At 48.7% G+C, this 20,167-nt stretch overlaps 1 protein-coding gene and 1 long non-coding RNA gene across 3 annotated transcripts; one reads left to right on the forward strand and one right to left on the reverse strand.

Moving 5' to 3' along the window:
* Nucleotides 1-4,309: 4,309 nt before the first annotated feature.
* On the reverse strand, nucleotides 4,310-17,433 carry MAVS (mitochondrial antiviral signaling protein). Of its 2 annotated transcripts, XM_077301189.1 has the most exons (8): nucleotides 16,859-17,433; nucleotides 13,796-13,925; nucleotides 12,867-13,038; nucleotides 11,331-11,521; nucleotides 9,923-10,118; nucleotides 9,260-9,784; nucleotides 6,736-7,037; nucleotides 4,310-5,029 (listed from the first exon to the last, which is right to left on the reverse strand). In XM_077301189.1, the coding sequence occupies exons 2-8, from the start codon at nucleotides 13,910-13,912 to the stop codon at nucleotides 4,310-4,312; spliced, it is 2,223 nt and encodes a 740-aa protein (XP_077157304.1). In that variant the 5' UTR covers nucleotides 13,913-13,925; nucleotides 16,859-17,433. The 2 variants fall into 2 exon arrangements, with proteins under 2 accessions (XP_077157304.1, XP_077157303.1); XM_077301188.1 differs by having other exon boundaries at nucleotides 9,260-10,118.
* LOC143819496 (uncharacterized) lies at nucleotides 4,939-9,387 on the forward strand. Its single transcript, XR_013224994.1, has 3 exons — nucleotides 4,939-5,074; nucleotides 8,773-8,979; nucleotides 9,273-9,387. It is a non-coding gene; the product is annotated as an uncharacterized LOC143819496 (long non-coding RNA).
* Nucleotides 17,434-20,167: the final 2,734 nt, after the last annotated feature.

Consider the following 20,167-nt stretch of genomic DNA (forward strand, 5'->3'; position numbering starts at 1 on the left):
CCAGCCAACCACCGCCTCCAAAAGCAAGAGCGACAAGCCTCGGAGCCAGTAGGATAGAGAGGATATTGTGGCCGGGCGGGATGCAAGGCATGATTGGCATTGCGAGTGTCCATGACAACCTTCAAAAGGCTATCTTTGGTGGTGGTGGGGAAATGACGTAAGAGTAATTAGCACGGTATTTAAACAGTATGACAGCATTATTGGACTCTTATATTGCGCTTGGGAGTTTTCACTTCTCAAAAGGATGCCAACCTCCAGGCGGGACCAGGAGTCCCCCTGGAGAAAATGGCTGCTCAGGGGGGGCAGACTGTAGCACTATACCCCACTGAGGCTCCACCCCCAGTCTCTCCCAACCCTGAGCTAGCAACCTTCGTCTTGTCTGATTAGTCCATTTTCCTCCCAACAATCTTGCACGGCAGGTTAAGATTATCTGCTACCTATACCTTATTGTCAGTACGATCCTATTATGCCATTTCCATACCACTAATGCAGCCTCTCTCAAACTTTCAACCAGGGGTAGTCAAACTGCGGCCCTCCAGATGTCCATGGACTACAATTCCCAGGAGCCCCTGCCAGAGAATGCTGGCAGGGGCTCCTGGGAATTGTAGTCCATGGACATCTGGAGGGCCGCAATTTGACTACCCCTGCTTTCAACAGTGAAGGAGCCCCTGAAATATATTTTCAGACTTCGAGGACCCCAGGAAGCAATCTCAGCTGGCCATGCCTTCCTGCCACTACCCCTGAGACGTGATGTAACCACCCACACCCCCATCACCCACCTTAAAGTTATGTAGGCTGTGAAGGAGGGCAAGGTGCCTGGTTCCCCCCGATATTTACACTCACGGCATACCCACCAAATCTTCTAGCCAGAGGTGGCCAATTCCCTAGTTTGTGGCCAAGACCATTAAGGTAGGAGGGGAAAGACCATGGATTCCAGAGAGCAGTAAAAGCTAGAACCTATTCTGCACCTTCTTGAGCACAATGCTCAATCTCTACCAACAGAACCCAATGCAAAATCTATCAAAATCCATTCCCCTCTAGGTCCCACTGTGGATCATAGTTTCCCTTTTAATTTTGATGGAAACAAAGTGACGGACAGGTAGCAAAGCTCCCTCTAGCCTGGTACCTGCAACTTCTTCATCTGTTCCTTCTACTTTTGCAGAGCGAGGGAAGATGAAGCTCCAGGCGGGCCTGTGATGTCTCATGCAAGGATTGATATGGATTGTCTGATCCCAAGATGCTGAGGCTGGCACTCACCTCTAGCTATGAGGACCAGTACCCACTTCTCTTTGGCAAAGCAACACTCAGAGAAGGCACAGGGGAGTCAAGGTTGCTTAATTCTATCCCCCTACTGATCTGTTTTCTCTCTTCCCTGAGATGGGGTTCAAAACCCATATCTACAGCAAAAAGCTAGGGGCAGATCCAGTAATATATCAGGGGAAGGCACTGATAGCTACAGATCTTTCCTGGTCCCCCTCTCCCTGAAGTCCTGTCCACTCCCAGGAAAGTTTACTTCCAGGATCATGGAAGCCATGTGGATTCATAACCACACAGGTTGAGAGGCAGTAGCAGGAAAGGGGACAGAATTCTCCTCTGCCATCTGTGAATGGAAGAGGGAGAAGAGCTGGGTTTTTTATACCCCGTTTTTCACAACCCAAGAGTCCAGAAGTGAGTTAAAAATATCTACTTCCCACAGCAGACACCTTGTGAGGTGGGTGGGGCTGAGAGCTCTAAGAGAGCTGCTCTGCAAGAACAGCTCTAAGAAAATCAATCATCCAGGGTCACCCAGCTGGTTTCATGTGGAAGAGTGAGGAATTGAATCCAGTTCTCCAGATTACAGTCTGCCGCTCTTAACTACTACACCACATTGGAGGGGAATGTAATTTTTCTCCACTTCCACATGGATCCCATGACCTTGAGAATACTTTCCTAGCCTTGACTGCTGAAGAGAGTAGATCCATATCTAAACCCTGGATCTAGATCCCCAACTAAAGAAGGGTGAAATTTCACAGATGCTCTCCCTCTCCTAGTGCCACTTTGCTGCAACCAAAGTGGCTTGATTATAAGTGAACATAACCCTAATAATTCTGTTCATGTTGACAGATCACACGGGTCGATAGCAGCCAGGACAAATTAAGAGTCCTTGTAACAATAAACATGGCCCTCAGTTCACCCAGTTACAGAAAGCTAGGACAGCCACAGATCTCTAGAACACTTGTCTGATTTTGTCCTTTTTTAATAATTATAAAAGAAAATGCAAGAACTAATGAAACAGGCCTCACATTTTCAACCCCTCCAAGGCAACTGAGATTCTACCAGGCCAGAGAATCAGAGGAATCAGGGGGAAGGGGAGGGAACAGATTTCAAAGAAAAGCAATCAATAATTCAAAATATGGCATGCAACTTGTAATATAGATCAGCAAAAACTTAAGTAAGATGCTTGATCAACCCTAATGTGGGCCCTAACAAATCTTGCCAGTTCATCCAACCCCCCCGCCCGCCCGCCCGCCCGCCCCTTGAAGCTTGGGGAGGCACCTCTCCCGAACATTTCCTGGACGTTAGTTCAGTTGGGTTTTGGGCCATTTAAATGTTCTGTTTAGCTTCTTCCCCTTCCACATGGAGAGAAGAGAGATTTTAAGCAGCTGCTAGCCATGTCAGTGTCACAGGGGACAAGTGGGCGACCTCCCCCTCCCTTGTAAGTCTCCCTTACAAGCAAGGGGGAGTAAAATGAATCGCTAAAATGGCCAGCAGCTATTTAAAACTCAGTTTGATGGGTCTGCCTGCCAGGTCTAAATGGCTGACAGCCCTTTGAAACCTGTTTTGTTCCCTCCCACCTTCCATAAAGAGAAAGGGACCCCAAAAACATTCCAGGTGTCCCTTTCCTTTGAAAATGAGAGTTTAAAAGGCTGCTGGCATTTCAGGTTGCTAGGGTTAAAGGGCTGGGAGCCATTTCAAGAGCCCATTTGGCTACCCCCCCCCCCCCAAAATAGAAGGAAGTGAGAGGGATGGGGTGCCAGGGACTCAAAAGAGGCAAGCAGGAGCCCCAAGCAGGATCAGGGGAAACTGGCAAGGAGGGGAAGAAAGTGGCAGGAAGGGGCACTGAAGGAACCTTGGAAAAGCCCTTGCAGCTGCCAGACACAGGAGAAAAAAAGGGGACCCTGGGAGCAGTCAGAAGTCCCATGGCGAGAAGTAGGAAGAGTGGGAGCAGGGACAAGTGGAGGGGAAGTGGGAAGACAACTCATGAGACTGGCAAGCATCCCCTATGGAGAAAGCTCAGGAGCAAACTGAGGCCATTGGGGGCAAAACAGGGAGTGTGAGTGAGAGAACAGGCACCTGATAAAGGGGCCTAAAAACAAGAGGAAAATGGCGTGACAGGGAAGGTAAAGAAAGTTAAACGAAAGAGGCGAAAAAAGGGAAGGGGAAGTGGACACGGGATGGTGCTTGATCGACCAGGTAGTGTAAGGCTGGCCATTTCAGGGGTCCCTTTCTCTTCCCTCCCTTTTGGAAGGAGGGGGAAGCAAAACAGAGGTTTTAAAAGGCTAACAGCCCTTTAAAGTTCACAGCTGATGGCTGACCCATCAAGCTGTGAGGTTTAAACAGACACCAGCCATCCATTTTAGCAGATCTCTTTAGTGACTGGAGGTCATTTCAGCTGTTCTTTTGCCTCCCCTGGCTTCTAACAAGGAGAAGCTAAACAGACCTGCCTGAATCAGCCACTGTGTTTTGGAGCTTTTGGTTTGATTCGGGACTACCGCGAATCCCAAAACGAAGCAGGATTTTCCAGTTCGTGCCCACCCCTATTCAAGCCCAGCATTCAAAATACAACAGGACCGAGTCTCTGAATTTACCACGGAAAGCAGTTGAGCTCCACCATAAACGGAAAGTGATTTCTGTGCAGCCTGCCCAGAAGCGATACGTCGGGTTGGATCACACAGACCTTGTCCCCGCACAGTGGCGCCTCCCACGGGATGAAAGTGCCACGATCTAAAAACCCTTGTCTACTAGCGGCTTTGATCAAACGTGGCACAAACTTTGAGAGATCAAATATCCCTGTTACAATAAGGCAACTTGACATGGCCTTCAAGAGTGGATCTAAGTGGAAAGGCAACGGGAGAGGTGGAAGAGTTATCCCACGACTTTGGTGTAAACACGTTCAAGGAAACAAGCGCTGGTTGGTTATTGCTCCCCTCGCAAAGCTTGGCATTAGCAGGAAGGTGAGATCTGATAGCACAGACAAGACTGTGCCTTGGTTTCTCTCTCTTAGCTGGCCAGAAGCAGAATTCCGTAACCGTCTCCCGTCGGCCGACTCCTACTTCTTCAGCTTTTTATACAAGACAAAAGCCACGGCTGCAAGTGAAGTGAGGGCTAACCCGACAAACAGCAGCTTGCATTCACTCCTGACGGATGGCGCTTTATCACAGGCCCTCTTGTTCAGATGGGAATTTCGCTCCCCATCACTGCACACAGACCGGGGGCTAGCACTTCGGATCCGCTGATCCCCAGCGGAAGAGTCTGGAAAGTCACCCGATGGCTGGCTAGCGTTCCTGAGAGCCAGACGAGAAATCTCAGGTGCTCCCATGAGATCGACACTGGGAGACTCCTCTATGTGACCTGTGTGGGTTTCGATGGAGCCCCCATCTGAGTGGTTGTCATTCCAATGATGATGAATAGCACGACTGGCTCCTGCTGACATATTTCTTTCAGAAACTTCAGAGGAAGTACCCTGAGTGGAACTGCTCACCATCAAGGGGTCACTTCCTCCAGACGATCTGTGACTGAAACGAAATCTAGCCGATGTTCCGGAATATTCTGTATCCAGGTTGTTCAGCTGCTGATCAAGAGGTCCCCCTGTGATTTCCCCTGAAGCTAGAACGCCAGGCTTCAAAAGGGAGACATCTTCTTCTTCATGGTCACTAAGGAAGACATGAGCACCTCTGGAAGGGCTGCTGGCCTTACTCCTCTTCTCGCTTGAATTTGCAGGAATATTGGTGACAGATGAAGGTGCTCTTGGAGGGACATCCCCCGTCATCTGTAGGAAGAAAACACAGGCATTCTTTTCCTTCTTTCCATACAGGTAAGAGAAACCCATCTCTTCATTCCTATTCTTAGCTATCCTCCCCGAGTCTGGCATTTCACAATTCTCCCTCACTATCCATTCATTCTGCAAAGATTTTCCTAGGCCACAGGTACAGCCACAGGAATGGGACGGAGGTGTGGAGAGACTGTAGCTCAGTGGAAGAATATCTGCCTGGAATGCAGAAGTTCCTAGGTTCAATCCCTGGCACCTCCAATTAAAAACAGATGCAGCAGTAGGAGATGTGAGAGACTCTGCCTGTGGCCCTGGAGAACAGCTGCAAGCTGAGCAGACAATATTGCCCTTTATTAGACCAACTGTTTCATCCAGCATAAGGCAGCTTTGTTTTTATAGTTTGCAGCCGGTATTCCCAGCGTCTCAGAGGCTCAAAGCCCAGCCTGGGCTCAACAGACTCGCTCCTTACAACCTCCGTACTTCGATAGTCATCTCTTTTCAACAAGGTGACACTACCCTCACTAGCAGCCTTCCCAGTGTAATAAACCAAATGTGTTTTATGTACAGAATATTTAGGTAGATAGTTCTGTTTTTCACTCAGAATATGAAATGAATAACAAGGATACAGAAAAAGAAATATCCTATTGAAATCATTACAACAGTCTTTCTGAACTTTTTCACCATAGAGAACCCCCTGAAACATTCTCCGGGCTTCGAGAACCCCCCAAAGTGGTATAACCGTGCAGAATACGGTTGGGAAGCAGAGCTGTGGACACGCCCACCCAGGTCCCCTCCCGGTCCATGAATGGGCATTTTGGGAGTGAGGGGGTGGGTTGCTATGACCATATATGGTCACGTCACGATAAATGTTTAACAAATTTGAAAAATACATAAGGCGTTCATTAACTCCCACCCATTTGGGAAACCCTTCCAGGGCCTTCAAGAAACCCCAGGGTTTCCTGAATCCGTGGTTGAGAAATGAATTTATTGGAGACAGTTAAAACAAAAAAGCCAGAGCCCACCACAACTACTCGATAAGATCTTTAAATTTAATTGTTCTCTCTGACGGCCTCACCAGCAGGCCTCAGGGGAGCTTTCCAGGAGGTTGTTCTGTACCACTTGGGGCAGCAACAGGAAAAGTCTGGGTTGTAACATTCTACGGACTGGCTTCAGCCCCAGGTTTCCGCTAAAGGAAGGGGCTATTTCCATCAACCCCCTCTTCCCGAGGCAGACCCCCAATTTGCACAATAGTCATTCCTGAAGATCTCCTTCAGCAAAACATATTCCACGGGGTTCCACCAAAACAGCTGCCACGTAACTGATCCTCCTGCGGAGAGACTCCTCTCTGGGGATCAGTTGTTTGGTTGGTTCTGGAGGCATTTAAAAAGAACACAAGGTCAGCAGTTTGGCAAGCGGGATCTCTGCCACCTGGGAGGGTACTGGGGGAGGCATTTCAAGAGCCAGCCAAAAGACCAGCGGTTTGGTGGACTGTTTCTCAGCTGAATTCATTCTCCTCTGATTCAGCTGATTTAAACCGATCAGATTCCACTTGGATAAGCCTGAAAAGTACGCAAATCAGCATCGATTTGAATATTTGGGGGCTTATCCAAGCCGACTCGCCTGTCCCATCTCTGTTAGTGTTTTGACATTGGAAACCGTAAGCTAGCTACAACTTGCTGGCACTTCCTGCTGACATAGCAACTGACCTTTTTGGAGGGGGTCCACAGATCAGCGCCCCGTGGACCTCTCTCCCGAACAGGGGGTTTAGTTCCCTCAAGATGCCCATCACTCAGAGTAGCTGAAACGGCTGTGGGTGAGCTGGGAGGAATCACATCCATGGAGGAAGAGCCACTAAAGTCTGAAGGAGGAGGCTGAGATTTGCCAACAGGACTGGTGGTGGGGATGTGACCGAAGGGCTCCTTTCTCAATCTCTGGGGAAGCTGACTACTCTTGGATGGAGACTGGCGAAGAGAAGCAGTAGTTTGGGGAGTTTCTCGAACAGAGGGACCTGCATACAAACAACAGACATATTATGTCGATAAATCAAGATGGGACACCTTTTTTTTTAGGCAGATGCGTCAAATTCGCAGCATCGCTGTTGCCTCTTCTCAAAAAAAACTTCCAAGTTCGAAAAATTGCAATTCTATGAGCCCCCAAACAAACCTGTCCCTAAAGGCATTTAAACTTGAAAGGTTATGCTGTATCTTAAAAATAGAAACGCTTTTTCCAAACTGATAGTTCTGTCTGGAGGTATTTAAAAGAACCCTGAGCCCTTTAAATGGACTATAACTGCAGCTATCAAGTGGTCCTGAAAGCTCTCGAATATTTTTGGGATGTTTTAGGGCTGGCGATTTTGGATAGCTGGGCAAACAGCAAAAAGCCCCCCAAAATATGGCTGAATTAATATCCAAAACATACAGAATTTTTCCAGCTTGGAACAGGTGAATTCTCACCCATGTGCGAGGCACGTCTTCTAAACATACTGACAAAGAGTGAAAGCATTTGACTATTTTTGCTTCACTGGAAACAGGTGATATAGCCTTGCCTAATCTCTTAGAATCATGGTTAGGAAGACACTCCTTGGGTCTCAAGCAACACTGATCAATGTGGGTGGGAAGCCAAGACACGAAGCCCTCCACTCCCTTGAGACAGCTGCCTCAGATGGCTTCACTGCAGTAACCCAGTCCTTAACAAATAAATAAAATTAGGGCCTTAACAGAGATTCTGGAGTAATATATAGTCAATAAAATTCAAAATATGACAAAGGAAAAAATTAATCACCTTGGCCACTTTTGCTCTTATTCATTTTTTTGAGGAAAAACAATACAAGTTGTAATTACAAGACTTTAACAAATTTCATGTTGGTAGCGGCTAGACTGGGAATTGCATGTAATTGGAAAAAGGCCAAAAATTTGACCATAAAAAAAAATTTGTAGAACAAATTGAAACAATTTATAATATTAGGAAAAAATAATTAGTGATATTAAAACTATGAAAGATACTCCAAACAAGGAAGATTTTTTTTTTTACTTTAGCTGGAAACCTATACTCAACTATAAAAAAAACTCTCTGATAGCCATGCATGGAAAAGGGTGGTGTAGATACACAATTTATATGATGGATTTCATGTTTTTTTAATCTCCCCTCTCTGGTGCAAGGTTTAGAGTTCCTGTTATTTGTAATGTGGTTCATGTGATGGCCTTTGCCTTTAATTTAAAAACCAACCAGAAGGTAGAACCCACAATAATGGTTGATTGGTATTGGCTAGATATCAGGAAAAGATTTTTCACAGTCTGAGCAGTTCAGCCATGAAATGGGCTGCCTAAGGAAGTGGTGAGCTCCCCCTCACTGGCAGGCTTCAAGCAGCGGCTGGACAGATATCCTGGATGCTTTAGGTTGATCCTGCAATAAGCAGGGGGTGTGACTAGATGGCCTGTATGGTCCCTTCCCAATCTCGGATTCTTTGAGTCTAGTTCAGCAGTGGCTGGACATAGATTTATCCTGCATGCTTGAGGTTGATCCTGCACTGAGCAGGGGGAGGGACTAGATGGCCCCTTCCCACTCTAGGATTCTAGGAGTCTAGTTCAGCCGTGGAAGGGGCTGCCTAAGGAGGTGGGGAGCTCCCCCTCACTGTCCATCTTCAAGCAGCGGCTGGAAAGATCCTTCTCCTGGATGCTTTAGGCTCACCCTGCCTTGAGCAGGGAGTGAGACTAGATGGCCTTTATGGGCCCTTTCAACTCTAGGATTCTACAAGGCACCTCTTCACATTCTACTTGATTTTGTGACGCGAGGACCTGAAATTGGCCTCTTCAGATGACCACTGCAGGAGAACCGGCCCTGAGAACTGGAAAAGGCCTGTCAAATTATCATCATCACCACCTTTATTCTTGTATGCTGACTTTCCCTATCTGGCTCAGGGTGGCTCACAAGAAATACAAAACAATCCCACAGTACGTAACATAAAACGTTAATTCAACCAATAATTATTAAAACAATTTAAAAATCGCCTCTTCTATTTGCATGTATATCCTTACACGAGGGGCTACCTGATGCTGGGGGATTAGTGGGCTGAACGGGGTGGGTGGATTCTTAAGTAGGGGGGGGCAGTATTTTAGAGGCTCTTTTCCCGGCCTGAACGATGCCATCCATGATTTCCATGGAGTACCTTGGCTTCATCCCCTCCCTAACGAAGTCGGATCTTTAACTGAATGTCTCCCCAAGGTCTCTTACCCCTTGTTTCTAGGTCACCAGTATTTCCCTTGGAAGCAGCCAGCCAGCCTTCGGAGACCTGACGGCTGCCAGCGGTAGCTTCGTAACACTGGTTGTGACCATGAGATACGTCTTCCGAAGAGTCTAGCTCAAAACAGCTGGCGGCTGTTGTTTCACTGGGAGCGGAAGGCGGGAGACTCTTGCCTCTTCTCTGCAGATTGGCAGGCACACCGCCTGTGGGGATCGCGTCCCTGAAATCCACTCTCCTGCTGTTAAACTGCTGGCTGCGTCTGTCATCTTCCTTCTGGAGCAAGGGAGCAGGATTGATGACACTAGTACTGTCCTGTTGACCCTGTGCACTTCTCTGGTCTTCATTGACTTGCAAGTGAAGAAAGGGTTTGTTGACTGGCTTATCTAACAGTTCTTGCTGACAACCAGACAAGGGTGGGATCTGTTCATCAGCCCGTGCCCCATCTTGACCTCTTGGAGTCAGCAGGGAGCTGTCAGAAGACAAATAGGAATTTTCCTCAGGCTGATTGCTGGAAGCTGCAGGGGCAGAAGAGACAGCCAGTTCTGGAGCTAGAGATATACCACTGTCGACTGATCGACTCGGATTTCCAAAATAGCCATTTTTCACACAGACAGGACGTGGCTGGAAACCGTCCCAGTTCCGTACCAAATTACCTGTATCAGATTTTGAGGGTGTGGAGCTTTGAACCTCCCCAAGAAGTGTCTGGTGTTGAACCAGAGAGTTGGGGGATGCAGGCTGGACATTGGCTGGATTCGTACGCTGCACCGCTAAACTGGCATCGGAATCTGGTGCATTTGTGTTACACTGGTCTGGAGTGGAAACTTCCAGTTTTACATCGTTCCTGCAAGTCTGGGGGGGGGGGAAATAATCAAGAAAATAACGCTGGATGCACCCTGAACAGAGGCTCAACAGCGGCAAAATAAACGTACATCAAAGGCAACTGTAAATATCGGATTTCACTGTACATAACTGCAGACTACACTCAGGAGAGCAACCGTGTTGGTCTGAAGGAGGAGACTGAAATTTGAGTCTAGTGGCACCTTGGAGACCAGCAACAGTTTGTTCAAGGTGTCAGCTTTCGTGTGCACACAGACACAAGCTGGAGTGGCAGAAGAGACACCCAGTTCTGAGGCTGGAGATATCACACAGGCAACTGCTTGCTTCTGGTTTCCACAATAGCTGTTTTTTTACACAGACAGGAACAATGTTGCTGGCCTTAAAAGTGCTACTGGATCCAATCTTTGTTCTGAAGAATAAGCTGCAACTGCAGTTATCTGCTTCAAAGGCAAACAGAACACTGGAATCAAAGCAGGTGTCCTGAACACGGACATGAGCCTTTGTTACAGATTCCACACGGTCTTGACTTACCCCACACATGCTTTCAAGGGAGCTGGGGGCGAAACCCACGACACACATTGGCACTGTTCAGCACAGAGATTCCCATTCATTCCGTATGTGTAGGAGGTGAATCACTGGCACAGCGGAATCTTCAACACCACTTATTCTGAGCCAAAAGCGGCTCTCAGGGGTTTCAGGTAGAGAAAGGTCTTTCCCAGTAACGGCAAACTGAGTTTGTATAAAAATAAGATGCCGAGGACAGACCGAACACCTGCATCGAACCTGGGAACTTCTTTGTGCAAATGTATGGCCTACCACTGAAAGGTAGCTGCTCCCTTGATTTCCAGTAAAGAAGAAGAGCTGGTTTTAACGCTCATCTTTTTACTACCCAAAGGAGCCTCGAGGCAGCTTACAAGCACCTTTCCCTTCCTTGCCCCACAACAAGTACCCTGTGAGGTAGGTGAGGCTGACAGAGCCCTGACATTACTGCTCTGTGAGAACCTTTCTATCACCCAGCTGGCTGTATGTGGAGGAGCGGGGAATCAAACACAGCTAAACAGATTCAAAGCTGCTACTCTTAACCACTACACCAAGCTGTTGTCTGGGACAGACTCCTTCAAGAACAACTCAACAGCAGTCTTGAACTTACAACCCAGCGCTAGAGGCGATACATTTCTGGACATTTCTGTAACTAAAGGAAGACAGACAAATCTTTGCTTCTACCTTTGCTTCTAAGGACCGAGACGTGCTTTCTTGAACTGGAGGCCTCCAATCCACCATATCTGGGAGGGATGCTGAGGGTGGAGATCCACAGCGTGCCTGGGCGGTTGGTCTTGGCTGATTATGTGGAAGATCATTGGAAGAATGTGCGCCAGAAGGAGGTGTGCTGGAAGGAGATCTTGCCGAAACAGGCCCTACAAGAAGAACACATGCTAGCTGGTGAGGTGGCCAGTCTTTGAAAGATGGATGTGCCGCCCCTTGGTGACCCGTGAGTGCTATGTGGCTTCGGGTCCACTGAGAGTTTGAGACATTCAGTGGCCATTCCAAGTCTCCACCTGATGGCATGCTGCTCTCCTGAGCCCACCTGGCACCTGAAGGGGTTTGAAAACAGGGCCCCTTCCCCTCGACTAGTAGAAATAATGAACAGGAGAACGACAAGTAGATATCAGCAGAACTTCAGAAACAACAAGGATAAAATAATACGCATAAGAATGTCATACAAATTTGTATGGATCCTTAGGAAATTGTGGATTGTATATAATTTTTAGGGTTTTTTTATTGGTGATCTTATATGTTGTAACCTGCCACAAGCCTTTTGGGGAGTGGCGGGCTAAAAATCGAATAAATAAATAAAATGAATGGCAGCGATATTATGAGACCAAATGGTCACCACCAGACCACAGCATTTCAGCTGTTAAAGCCTTCTCCAGCAGTCCCTAATAAATTGCTACACAGTTTAGCTACCCCGATCTCGTCAGATCTAGACGTTCAGCAGGGTCGGCCCTGGTCAGCACTTGGATGGGAGATGAGCAAGGAAGTCCAGAGTTGCTAGGCAGAAGCAGGCAATGGCCAGCCATCTCTGCTCCTCTCTTGCTTCAATCTGACAGACCCTTGCATATGCTTGGCTGCAGAGGAAAGGACGCGCAGTAATGGGTTTAAACTACAAGTACAACAATATAGGCTAGATATCAGGAAAAATTTTTTCACAGTCAGAGTAGTTCAGCAGTGCCTAAGGAAGTGGTGAGCTCCCCCTCACTGGCAGTCTTCAAGCAAAGGTTGGAGACACACTTTTCTTGGATGCTTTAGGATGCTTAGGGCTGATCCTGCGTAGAGCAGGGGGTTGGACTAGGTGGCCTGTATGGCCCCTTCCAACTCTATGATTCTATGCACGCACACACATGGAAGAACGTGGTCCCGAAGCCCATCTTTCCCACGTGACATGTGAAAGTTCCTGCCGCATAAGACACCATTCTGGGCTACGCCCATAAATCAAAAAGTGTCAGTAACCTGGTAAAAGCAGCCCTTCTGCGTTCCCTGCAGACAGCTCCAAACAGGTAACTTGGCTGCTGCGTTGAATATCCTACATACTTGTCAAAAGGCTGCTCTCTGGCGAGCACACTAGACATGGCGACATCCCTCCCCACAAAGGGCACGACACAACGAAGCCATCTGGCACCTGCCCACTGACGCTGGACCAGAAAATCCAGTGGTTTGGAGGTGAGAACAGCCGTTCTTTTAAGATCTAGAAAAGGGACTTACTGGCTTGTGCTTGCTGGTACACATTTCGGATGACTTCCGCCAGTTCCGAATTGGTGTTCTCGAGAGCGGTGATCAGCTGCTCCACCCACCCGATCCGGCACCACAGGTGGCTGAAGAATTCAGACACAGACAAAATGTCCCCGTGCCTGTCCGTGTTCCTTCTGATCTGTTGCTGTAGAAAAAAAGAGCAGGCAAATGCACGTTCAGAAAAAATAGGATGGGGGGGGGGGCACATAAAGAACATGGCGTCACATAGCTTTTAAGATGGGCTCCCAGTTAATTTTGCTGCCAGGGGGTCGCAAAACACCTCACATCGACCCACATGTTCCTGGCTGGGAATGAAGATCACAGGAACAGATGCTGCTGACTGTCCCATCAATCAAGAGAGCTCGCTTGGTGGGTACACAGAACAAGGCCTTTTTGGTGGCAGCCCCACCATTACACAACCTCCACTGGGAGGCACGCTCGGCCCCCCTCCTTTTTGAGCTTTCGGAGGCAGCTGCAGATGATTTTACTTAGAACTGGGCTTAATTTACTAGCAGTCCTAAATGGTGAATTTAAATTTGGGGATTTTTAAATGCATTTTGTTTTACATGTTCTACCTGCTTTGGAAGCCATGGGGAAGAAAGATGGCTAATGCAGGTGTTAAATAAATACCATCCGCAGCGATTTCGCAGGGATTCTAAAGACATTTGCAGGCAGCGCGAGACAGAGGAGGCTTCCCCCAACCTCACGAACTATTATTCTGCAGCGACAGCAGCTTCTGAGAGGTCACCAGGCATTGCTTCCATATGACACAAACTTAAGAACTAGAAACTTAATTTTTTTAAAGCTGCTTTTTAAATACACAATTTGGCGCTTTTTTGACAATGATTCAGAACCACCAATATATGGAATTAGTGAGGAAGGCACAGGTTCAAGGACGTTACCATGTCTGCTGGAGTGAGGCAAGGCAGAAAATCTAGCAGCTGGTTCAAATGAATGTCGTGGAAGCGATGGTAGTTCCTCCTAATATAGTCCTTCACCTTTTCCTCGGCAAACCCCATCGTTGCTCAGTGCCTAGGGGAGACAGAAGTGGAAGGCAAGCACCGGTCAGCATGTCGCACGAATACTGGAGGCCTCAGTTGTCAATACCGATTGTCCAGCAGCGCTTAACGCCTAAGCCAGGAGAGGCAGCCAGACTAAGAAGAGAAGAAGAAGAGCTGGTTCTTAGATGCCGCTTTTCTCACCCGAAGGAGGCTCAAAGAAGGCTTATAGTTGCCTTCCCTTTCCTCTCCCCACAACAAACACCCTGTGAGGTGGGTGAGGCTGAGAGAGCCCTGATATTCCTGCTCAGTCAGAACAGCTTTATCAGTGCCGTGGCGAGCCCAAGGTCACCCAGCTGGCTGCATGTGGGGGAGCGCAGAATCAAACCTGGCATGCCAGATTAGAGGTCCGTACTCCTAACCACTACATCAAGTTGGCTCCCTAGCAAGGTCTTCCTGTATCACTGCATTTCCCCACCTGTGGGCTGGAACCCTGAAATGGGTTGTGTGGCCTTTGCAAGGACTGGCCACCCCAGCCCTCTTTACTCTCTTCCTATAGCCAGCTTGCTGTAGTAGTTAGGAGTGCGGACTTCTAATCTGGCGAGCTGGGTTTGATTCCCCACTCCCCCACATGCAGCCAGCTGGGTGACCTTGGGCTCGCCACGGCACTGATAAAACTGTTCTAACCGAGCAGGAATCTCAGGGCTCTCTCAGCCTCACCCACCTCACAGGGTGTCTGTTGTGGGGAGAGGAAAAGGAACTGTAGTCCATGGACATCTGGACAGCCACAGTTTAGCCAACCCTTCCCTATGAGGGTCACCATAATTCAGCAGAGACTTAGCAGCCAACACCTTCCCCTGGGAGCCTTCTGGACCAGCTCAAGCAAGCCCTTGTTCCACAAAGTGGAGGCCACTGCATAGAAGGCAGCTCTCCAGGCAGCAGTTGACTGCTGAGCACCTGCAGGCTGGCCCGGCTTGCTATCCTTTCAAAAGGTTAGCAAAATCATTAACAGGCATGAACCAGTCTGAGCTGCAGACCGTATGCACTTCAACCAAAGAGTTAACAGGGCATAAATAGTATGCTGACGAAATGGTAAACTACTACACATTAAATGCTGAGTCACCTTTCCTGTCATTGTGTGATATATGGGAGTACTTATCCTCTACCAATAACAAGGTAAAACATGCGGGCAAAGTTTACACATTTATGTGAGCATGGTGTGCTTACAGCTTGCAGCTGATGGCATCTGCACTAACCAATAGGTGTCTGCAGCACACATTTGATCAATCACATGATCATACTGGGCAGAGGCAGCCCTTCCTGGCAATTAACCTGTCCCTCTTTTAACCTAAGCAGAAGGCTTGAGGAAGTCTGTCTTGGTGTATCTGAAGCGGCTCAGAATTCCTCTTAAAGGTGCCCTCAATGCAAACTTAGAGAACAAGATGTATTAGGAAAGGTTGGGGGAGCTTGGTCTGTTTACCCTGGAGAGGAAACAACTGAGAGGGAATCTGATAACCGTCTTCAAGTATTTCAAAGGCTGCCATATGGAGGATGGAGCAGAGTTGTTCTCTCTTGCCCCAGAGGGGCAGACCAGAATCAATGGGATGAAATTAATGCAAAAGAAATTCCGTCTAAATATCGAGAAGAAGTTCCTGACAGTTAGAGTGGTTTCTCAGTGGAACAGGCTTCCTTGGGAGGTGGTGGGTTCTCCATCTTTGGAGATTTCTAAACAGAAGCTGGAGAGCCATCTGACGGATAGGCTGATTCTGTGAAGGTTCAAGGCGGTGGCAGGTGACCGTGGATGAGGGAGAGGGTTGGGAGTGTCCTGCATAGTGCAGGGAGTTGGACTAGATGACCTGGGCTAAATCTGCTGTCATTCACAAGGCTTACCAACTGCTTTAGTCCAATCTCGGCTATACTTATCGCCCAGTTATTCATGCATCTTGACTCAAACTAGCCCATTCTGGCAACTAACCCTCCCCCCTTTCAACTTCTAGGGAAGGTTTGAGGAAGTGTTCCAGTTGATATAATTTTTTAGACCGCCCTTCCCTAGGGCTCGGGGCAGTTGACATCCTACAAATTACAAAAGTTTATGCCCAGAATTCTTTGGTCTTCCAGGCACCAATGCAGCCACCCTCCTTGGTAAACCTGCTATTGTACCTACTTCTTGCCCTCTACAGTGTAGAGCCGGGGTAGTCAAACTGCGGCCCTCCAGACGCCCATGGACTACAATTCCCATGAGCCCCTGCCAGCGAATGCTGGCTGGGTCACATGGGAATTGTAGTCCATGGACATCTGGAGGGCCGCAGTTTGACTACCCCTAGTGTAGAGAGTCTCTACACAGACCGTCCGCAAAAGGCGCAGCGCGGAAACCTGCAAAAGGCCGAGCCACGCGGCCGACGACTTTCCCAGCCCGGAAGAGAAAGGCAAACAAAAGCTCATTTTCACTGCTTGCCGGCCTATGCTTTCCAACTACTCGAAGGCACCCCCGCGTTGCAAACGACACCTCGGCCGCCTGAAATGCAACCTTCTGCTGCAGGAGCTGATGCTTCTCCGAACTTGCAGTGCCGCCTAACCCCTCCCCCACAACAACTTTTCATAAGAAAATCGCTGACGCTGACAAGAAGGCAGCTCCCTCTGTAACGACTCTAAAGGTCTTTGTCCCAAGGTCGCTTCGGTCTCGTTCCGGGACACCACGGGCCAACCTGCAAGCTCACGAGGCCTGGACCTGAATAAATAGATTCTCTCTTCCCCCTTCCATTTCGGAATGCTAACCCCCCCCTCCCTGAAAGCACAGAGTTCCCCAATCTAGCAAAACAGCTGCACCTAATACGGGTCGGGGGGTGCAAAGGATATTCTCCTCCCCTTCTCCCGCGGCGTGGTGAACTAAGGACCAGAATCCCGCGCCAGAACAAGGCTCGACTCCCAGGAGAACAGCGCCTCGACAAACCCGCGCGTTCCCTTTACCTGTTCGCAAAAGCGCCCAAAGCAGAAAATTCCGATTGCAGCGAAAAGCGGCTTAACAAGGCCACAGTTGCAAGATCAGCTTTCCGGGAATCTCCGGCGGCGCGCGCACTCCCGGGGAACGTTCTGAGCCCGCCCCCCTCTTCCCCGTGCCCGCTTCCCAATGGTCGTCTGTCTTCGACTCGAGGAAATTCGACCAATCCGTTCGGACCGCTGCGTTGCCATTCAAGAGCCGCGCAAACAGAAGGGAAGGGCTGGGCTCTGGAATGCCTTCTTCTCGTGGGTGAGTTTTTAGCGGCTGAGGGCCAGATTCTGGCTGAGCAAACTGGGCGGCAGGCCCGGGGCAACTCTTCGTTGCAGACTTCCTTCCGAGCAAACAGGAATTCTCCTGGAAAGCTTCCTTGCAGAAGTTTGCAGCATTTCAGCGTCGGGGAGAGAGACGGAGGTCGACGGAGGCCAACGGGGACTGTGGAGAGTCCCCGGGGCAGGAATTCTCTTCCCCCACGGGGCAGGGTTGCCAGCTCCGGCCTGGAGACAGAGCCTGGAAATTGGGGATTTGACTCGAGAAGGGAGTTCGATGGGCCGGCACACAGTCTGACCGCTGAAACTGCCTGACCTCCTTGGGAATCGTCCTCTGCAGCCCGGAGATCGGCCGTCATTCTGGGAGAGCGCCAGGTCCCGCCGGGCGGTTGGCAACTCCGCCTTCCAAACGCAGCTGCACGCACATAAGAAAACCCAATATATTAAGATGTCGTTGTCAGCGGTCCGTGAATGCACTTTCACTTAGTTGGCAATTAGATTCGGGTGGGTCGCCCTGCTGATCTGAAGCAGCAGAACTCCATATCTACTGCAATTCACACGTCTTAATTGGCGCCTTAATCCAATCTCGGCTGTTATTAGCCAATTTTAGCTATAATCTCTTTGGCTTCTTCAATCTAGCCGGTTCTCCTTGGGAATTAGCACACAGCCCTACACGTGATAAGTGAGGATATTTTGTTTCACTGGTGTGAATGAACACCGGAAGCTTATACTTTGAGTAAAACGTCATCGTTCTTGAAGATACTGTGTCATCTAGTCCTGCACCATGCAGGACAACCACAACACAATCGCTGACAGTGTAACCTACCACCTGAATAGTTGTCACATCTGTTTGTTAATTCTGCTAGTTGTACGTTAAAGGTAAAGGTATCCCCTGTGCAAGCACCAGGTCATGTCTGACCCTTGGGGTGACGCCCTTCAGCGTTTTCATGGCAGACTCAATACGGGGTGGTTTGCCAGTGCCTTCCCCAGTCATTACCGTTTACCCCCCAGCAAGCAAGCTGGGTCCTCATTTTACCGACCTCGGAAGGATGGAAGGCTGAGTCAACCCTGAGCCGGCTGCTGGGATTGAACTCCCAGCCTCATGGGCAGAGCTTTCAGACAGCTGCCTTACCACTCTGCGCCACAAGAGGCTCTAGTTGTACGTTAATTTACTACTATTCACAGGTCTTCCCAACTGCTTCAGTCCAATCTCAGCTATGCTTATCAACAGTTACCTAAACATCTTGACCTAACTAGCCCTTTTTGGTAACTAACACCCCCACCCCCCCCCCCCACACACACTATATACAAGTTTGAGAAGCTGTTTTAATGAATCTGAAGAAGTGTGCACACACATGAAAGCTGGTATCCAAAATTAAATGTTATTGGTCTTCAAGGGGCCGCTGGACTCAACCTTTGCTCTGCAGCTGCAAATCAACAGGACGACCCACCTGAATTTAGGTCTTCCATTTCGGCACACCTGCCTGCAATTCTCTGTCCTGACACAAGGTGGCGGAAAGAGGCTAACTAGAGGATTTTCTAATTCATCAACCCAGAAAGTTAAAGGAAATCTGCCTGTCAAATGACTTTGAACTGGTTTTCAAGAATTGCAATAATATTCTTTATCCTATGATAGCCGGTTCACAATTTCCAGGCAGCTGGTGTGGTTTAGCTAGCTGTAAGAGCAGAACTGCAGCCTTGAGGAATCTATCAGTGGAATTAGCAAACCTGACTCAGACTCACATGTGCCTCTGGCAAAACGCAGAAAAATCCTTTTGCTAGAACACTTTCTAAACTGTGCTCCAGTTCTTTCCCTTGACAAAACCCTTGTTTCCTGCACTCTCAATCACCAACTGGGAAAGAAGTATGGCAAATGAGCATGTTTTCAAGTTTCTAAACAGATTTGCTCATTGGAATGATTTCAGGCACCTTTTACATTCCAGACACAGGACTAAAGGTAAAGTTAAAGGTAAAGGTATTCCCTATGCAAGCACTGAGTCATGTCTGACCCTTGGGATGACGCCCTCTAGCGTTTTCATGGCAGACTCAATACGGGGTGGTTTGCCAGTGCCTTCCCCAGTCATGACCGTTTACCCCCCAGCAAGCTGGGTACTCATTTTATCGACCTCGGAAGGATGGAAGGCTGAGTCAACCTTGAGCCGGCTGCTGGGATTGAACTCCCAGCCTCATGGGCAGAGCTTCAGACTGCATGTCTGCTGCCTTACCACTCTGCGCCACAAGAGGCTCTTCAGGTAAAGGTATCCCCTGTGCAAGCACCAAGTCATGTCTGACCCTTGGGGTGACGCCCTCCAGCGTTTTCATGGCAGACTCAATACGGGGTGGTTTGCCAGTGCCTTCCCCAGTCATTACCGGACTAGTGCCACACAATTCACTGCTCTTGGGTTAGAGGGCCAAACTGAGATCTGGGGGACCCGGGTTCAAATCCTCACTTTGTCATGGAAGTTTGCTAGGTGACCATGGGTCAGTCCTGCCCCCTTAGCCTAACGTATCTCACAAGGGTACAAAGAAAAAGAACAGTACTGTAAGCTACTTTGAGTAGCTGCTGGAGAGAAAAGCGGGGTATAAGTCTCTCTCAATCAATTAATCACTTCTAACTTGTTCTAAGTGTTGCAGAGGATAACATCTTAAAATCCTCTTTGAAGGTTGTGTTCAGATGCCATTAACAAGTCAGCACTTGTTCTTGATGCATCTGATCCCTCCAGAGAAAGTTCTATGGTGTAGATTCAAATGGGTAGCCAGTGCCCAACCCAGGGCCAGGCTGCAGCTCAATGGGGCTCCTCAGGAGCAATCCTGCCATGCTTGCCCCAAACGACCCCCAGGCAGCGAAGAAAGGAGGGGGGAGATGGAAATTAAAGCCAACTCAAGGGAGTTCTTAGTCTGAGGAAGCGTGCTTGCACTCAAATGTCCACGCCTTGAATAAATCTTTGTTGGTCAAAGATGCTACTGTTCTCTGATTTTATTGTTCTAGGGCAGGGGTAGTCTGGGAATTGT

The sequence above is a fragment of the Paroedura picta genome, chromosome 10 (assembly GCF_049243985.1).
Source record: "Paroedura picta isolate Pp20150507F chromosome 10, Ppicta_v3.0, whole genome shotgun sequence".
Classification (NCBI taxonomy): Eukaryota; Metazoa; Chordata; class Lepidosauria; order Squamata; family Gekkonidae; genus Paroedura; species Paroedura picta.

Excerpts from the sequence above, each read along its gene's own strand:
- MAVS (XM_077301188.1), bottom strand. The coding sequence starts at position 13,912 with ATGGGGTTTGCCGAGGAAAAGGTGAAGGACTATATTAGGAGGAACTAC. Across the intron at positions 13,039-13,795 it reads GCCTCACTCCAGCAGACATG|CAACAGATCAGAAGGAACAC; the intron begins GTAACGTCCTTG and ends TTTTTTCTACAG. Across the intron at positions 7,038-9,259 it reads TGGTGACCTAGAAACAAGGG|GTCCCTCTGTTCGAGAAACT; the intron begins GTAAGAGACCTT and ends GTTTGTATGCAG.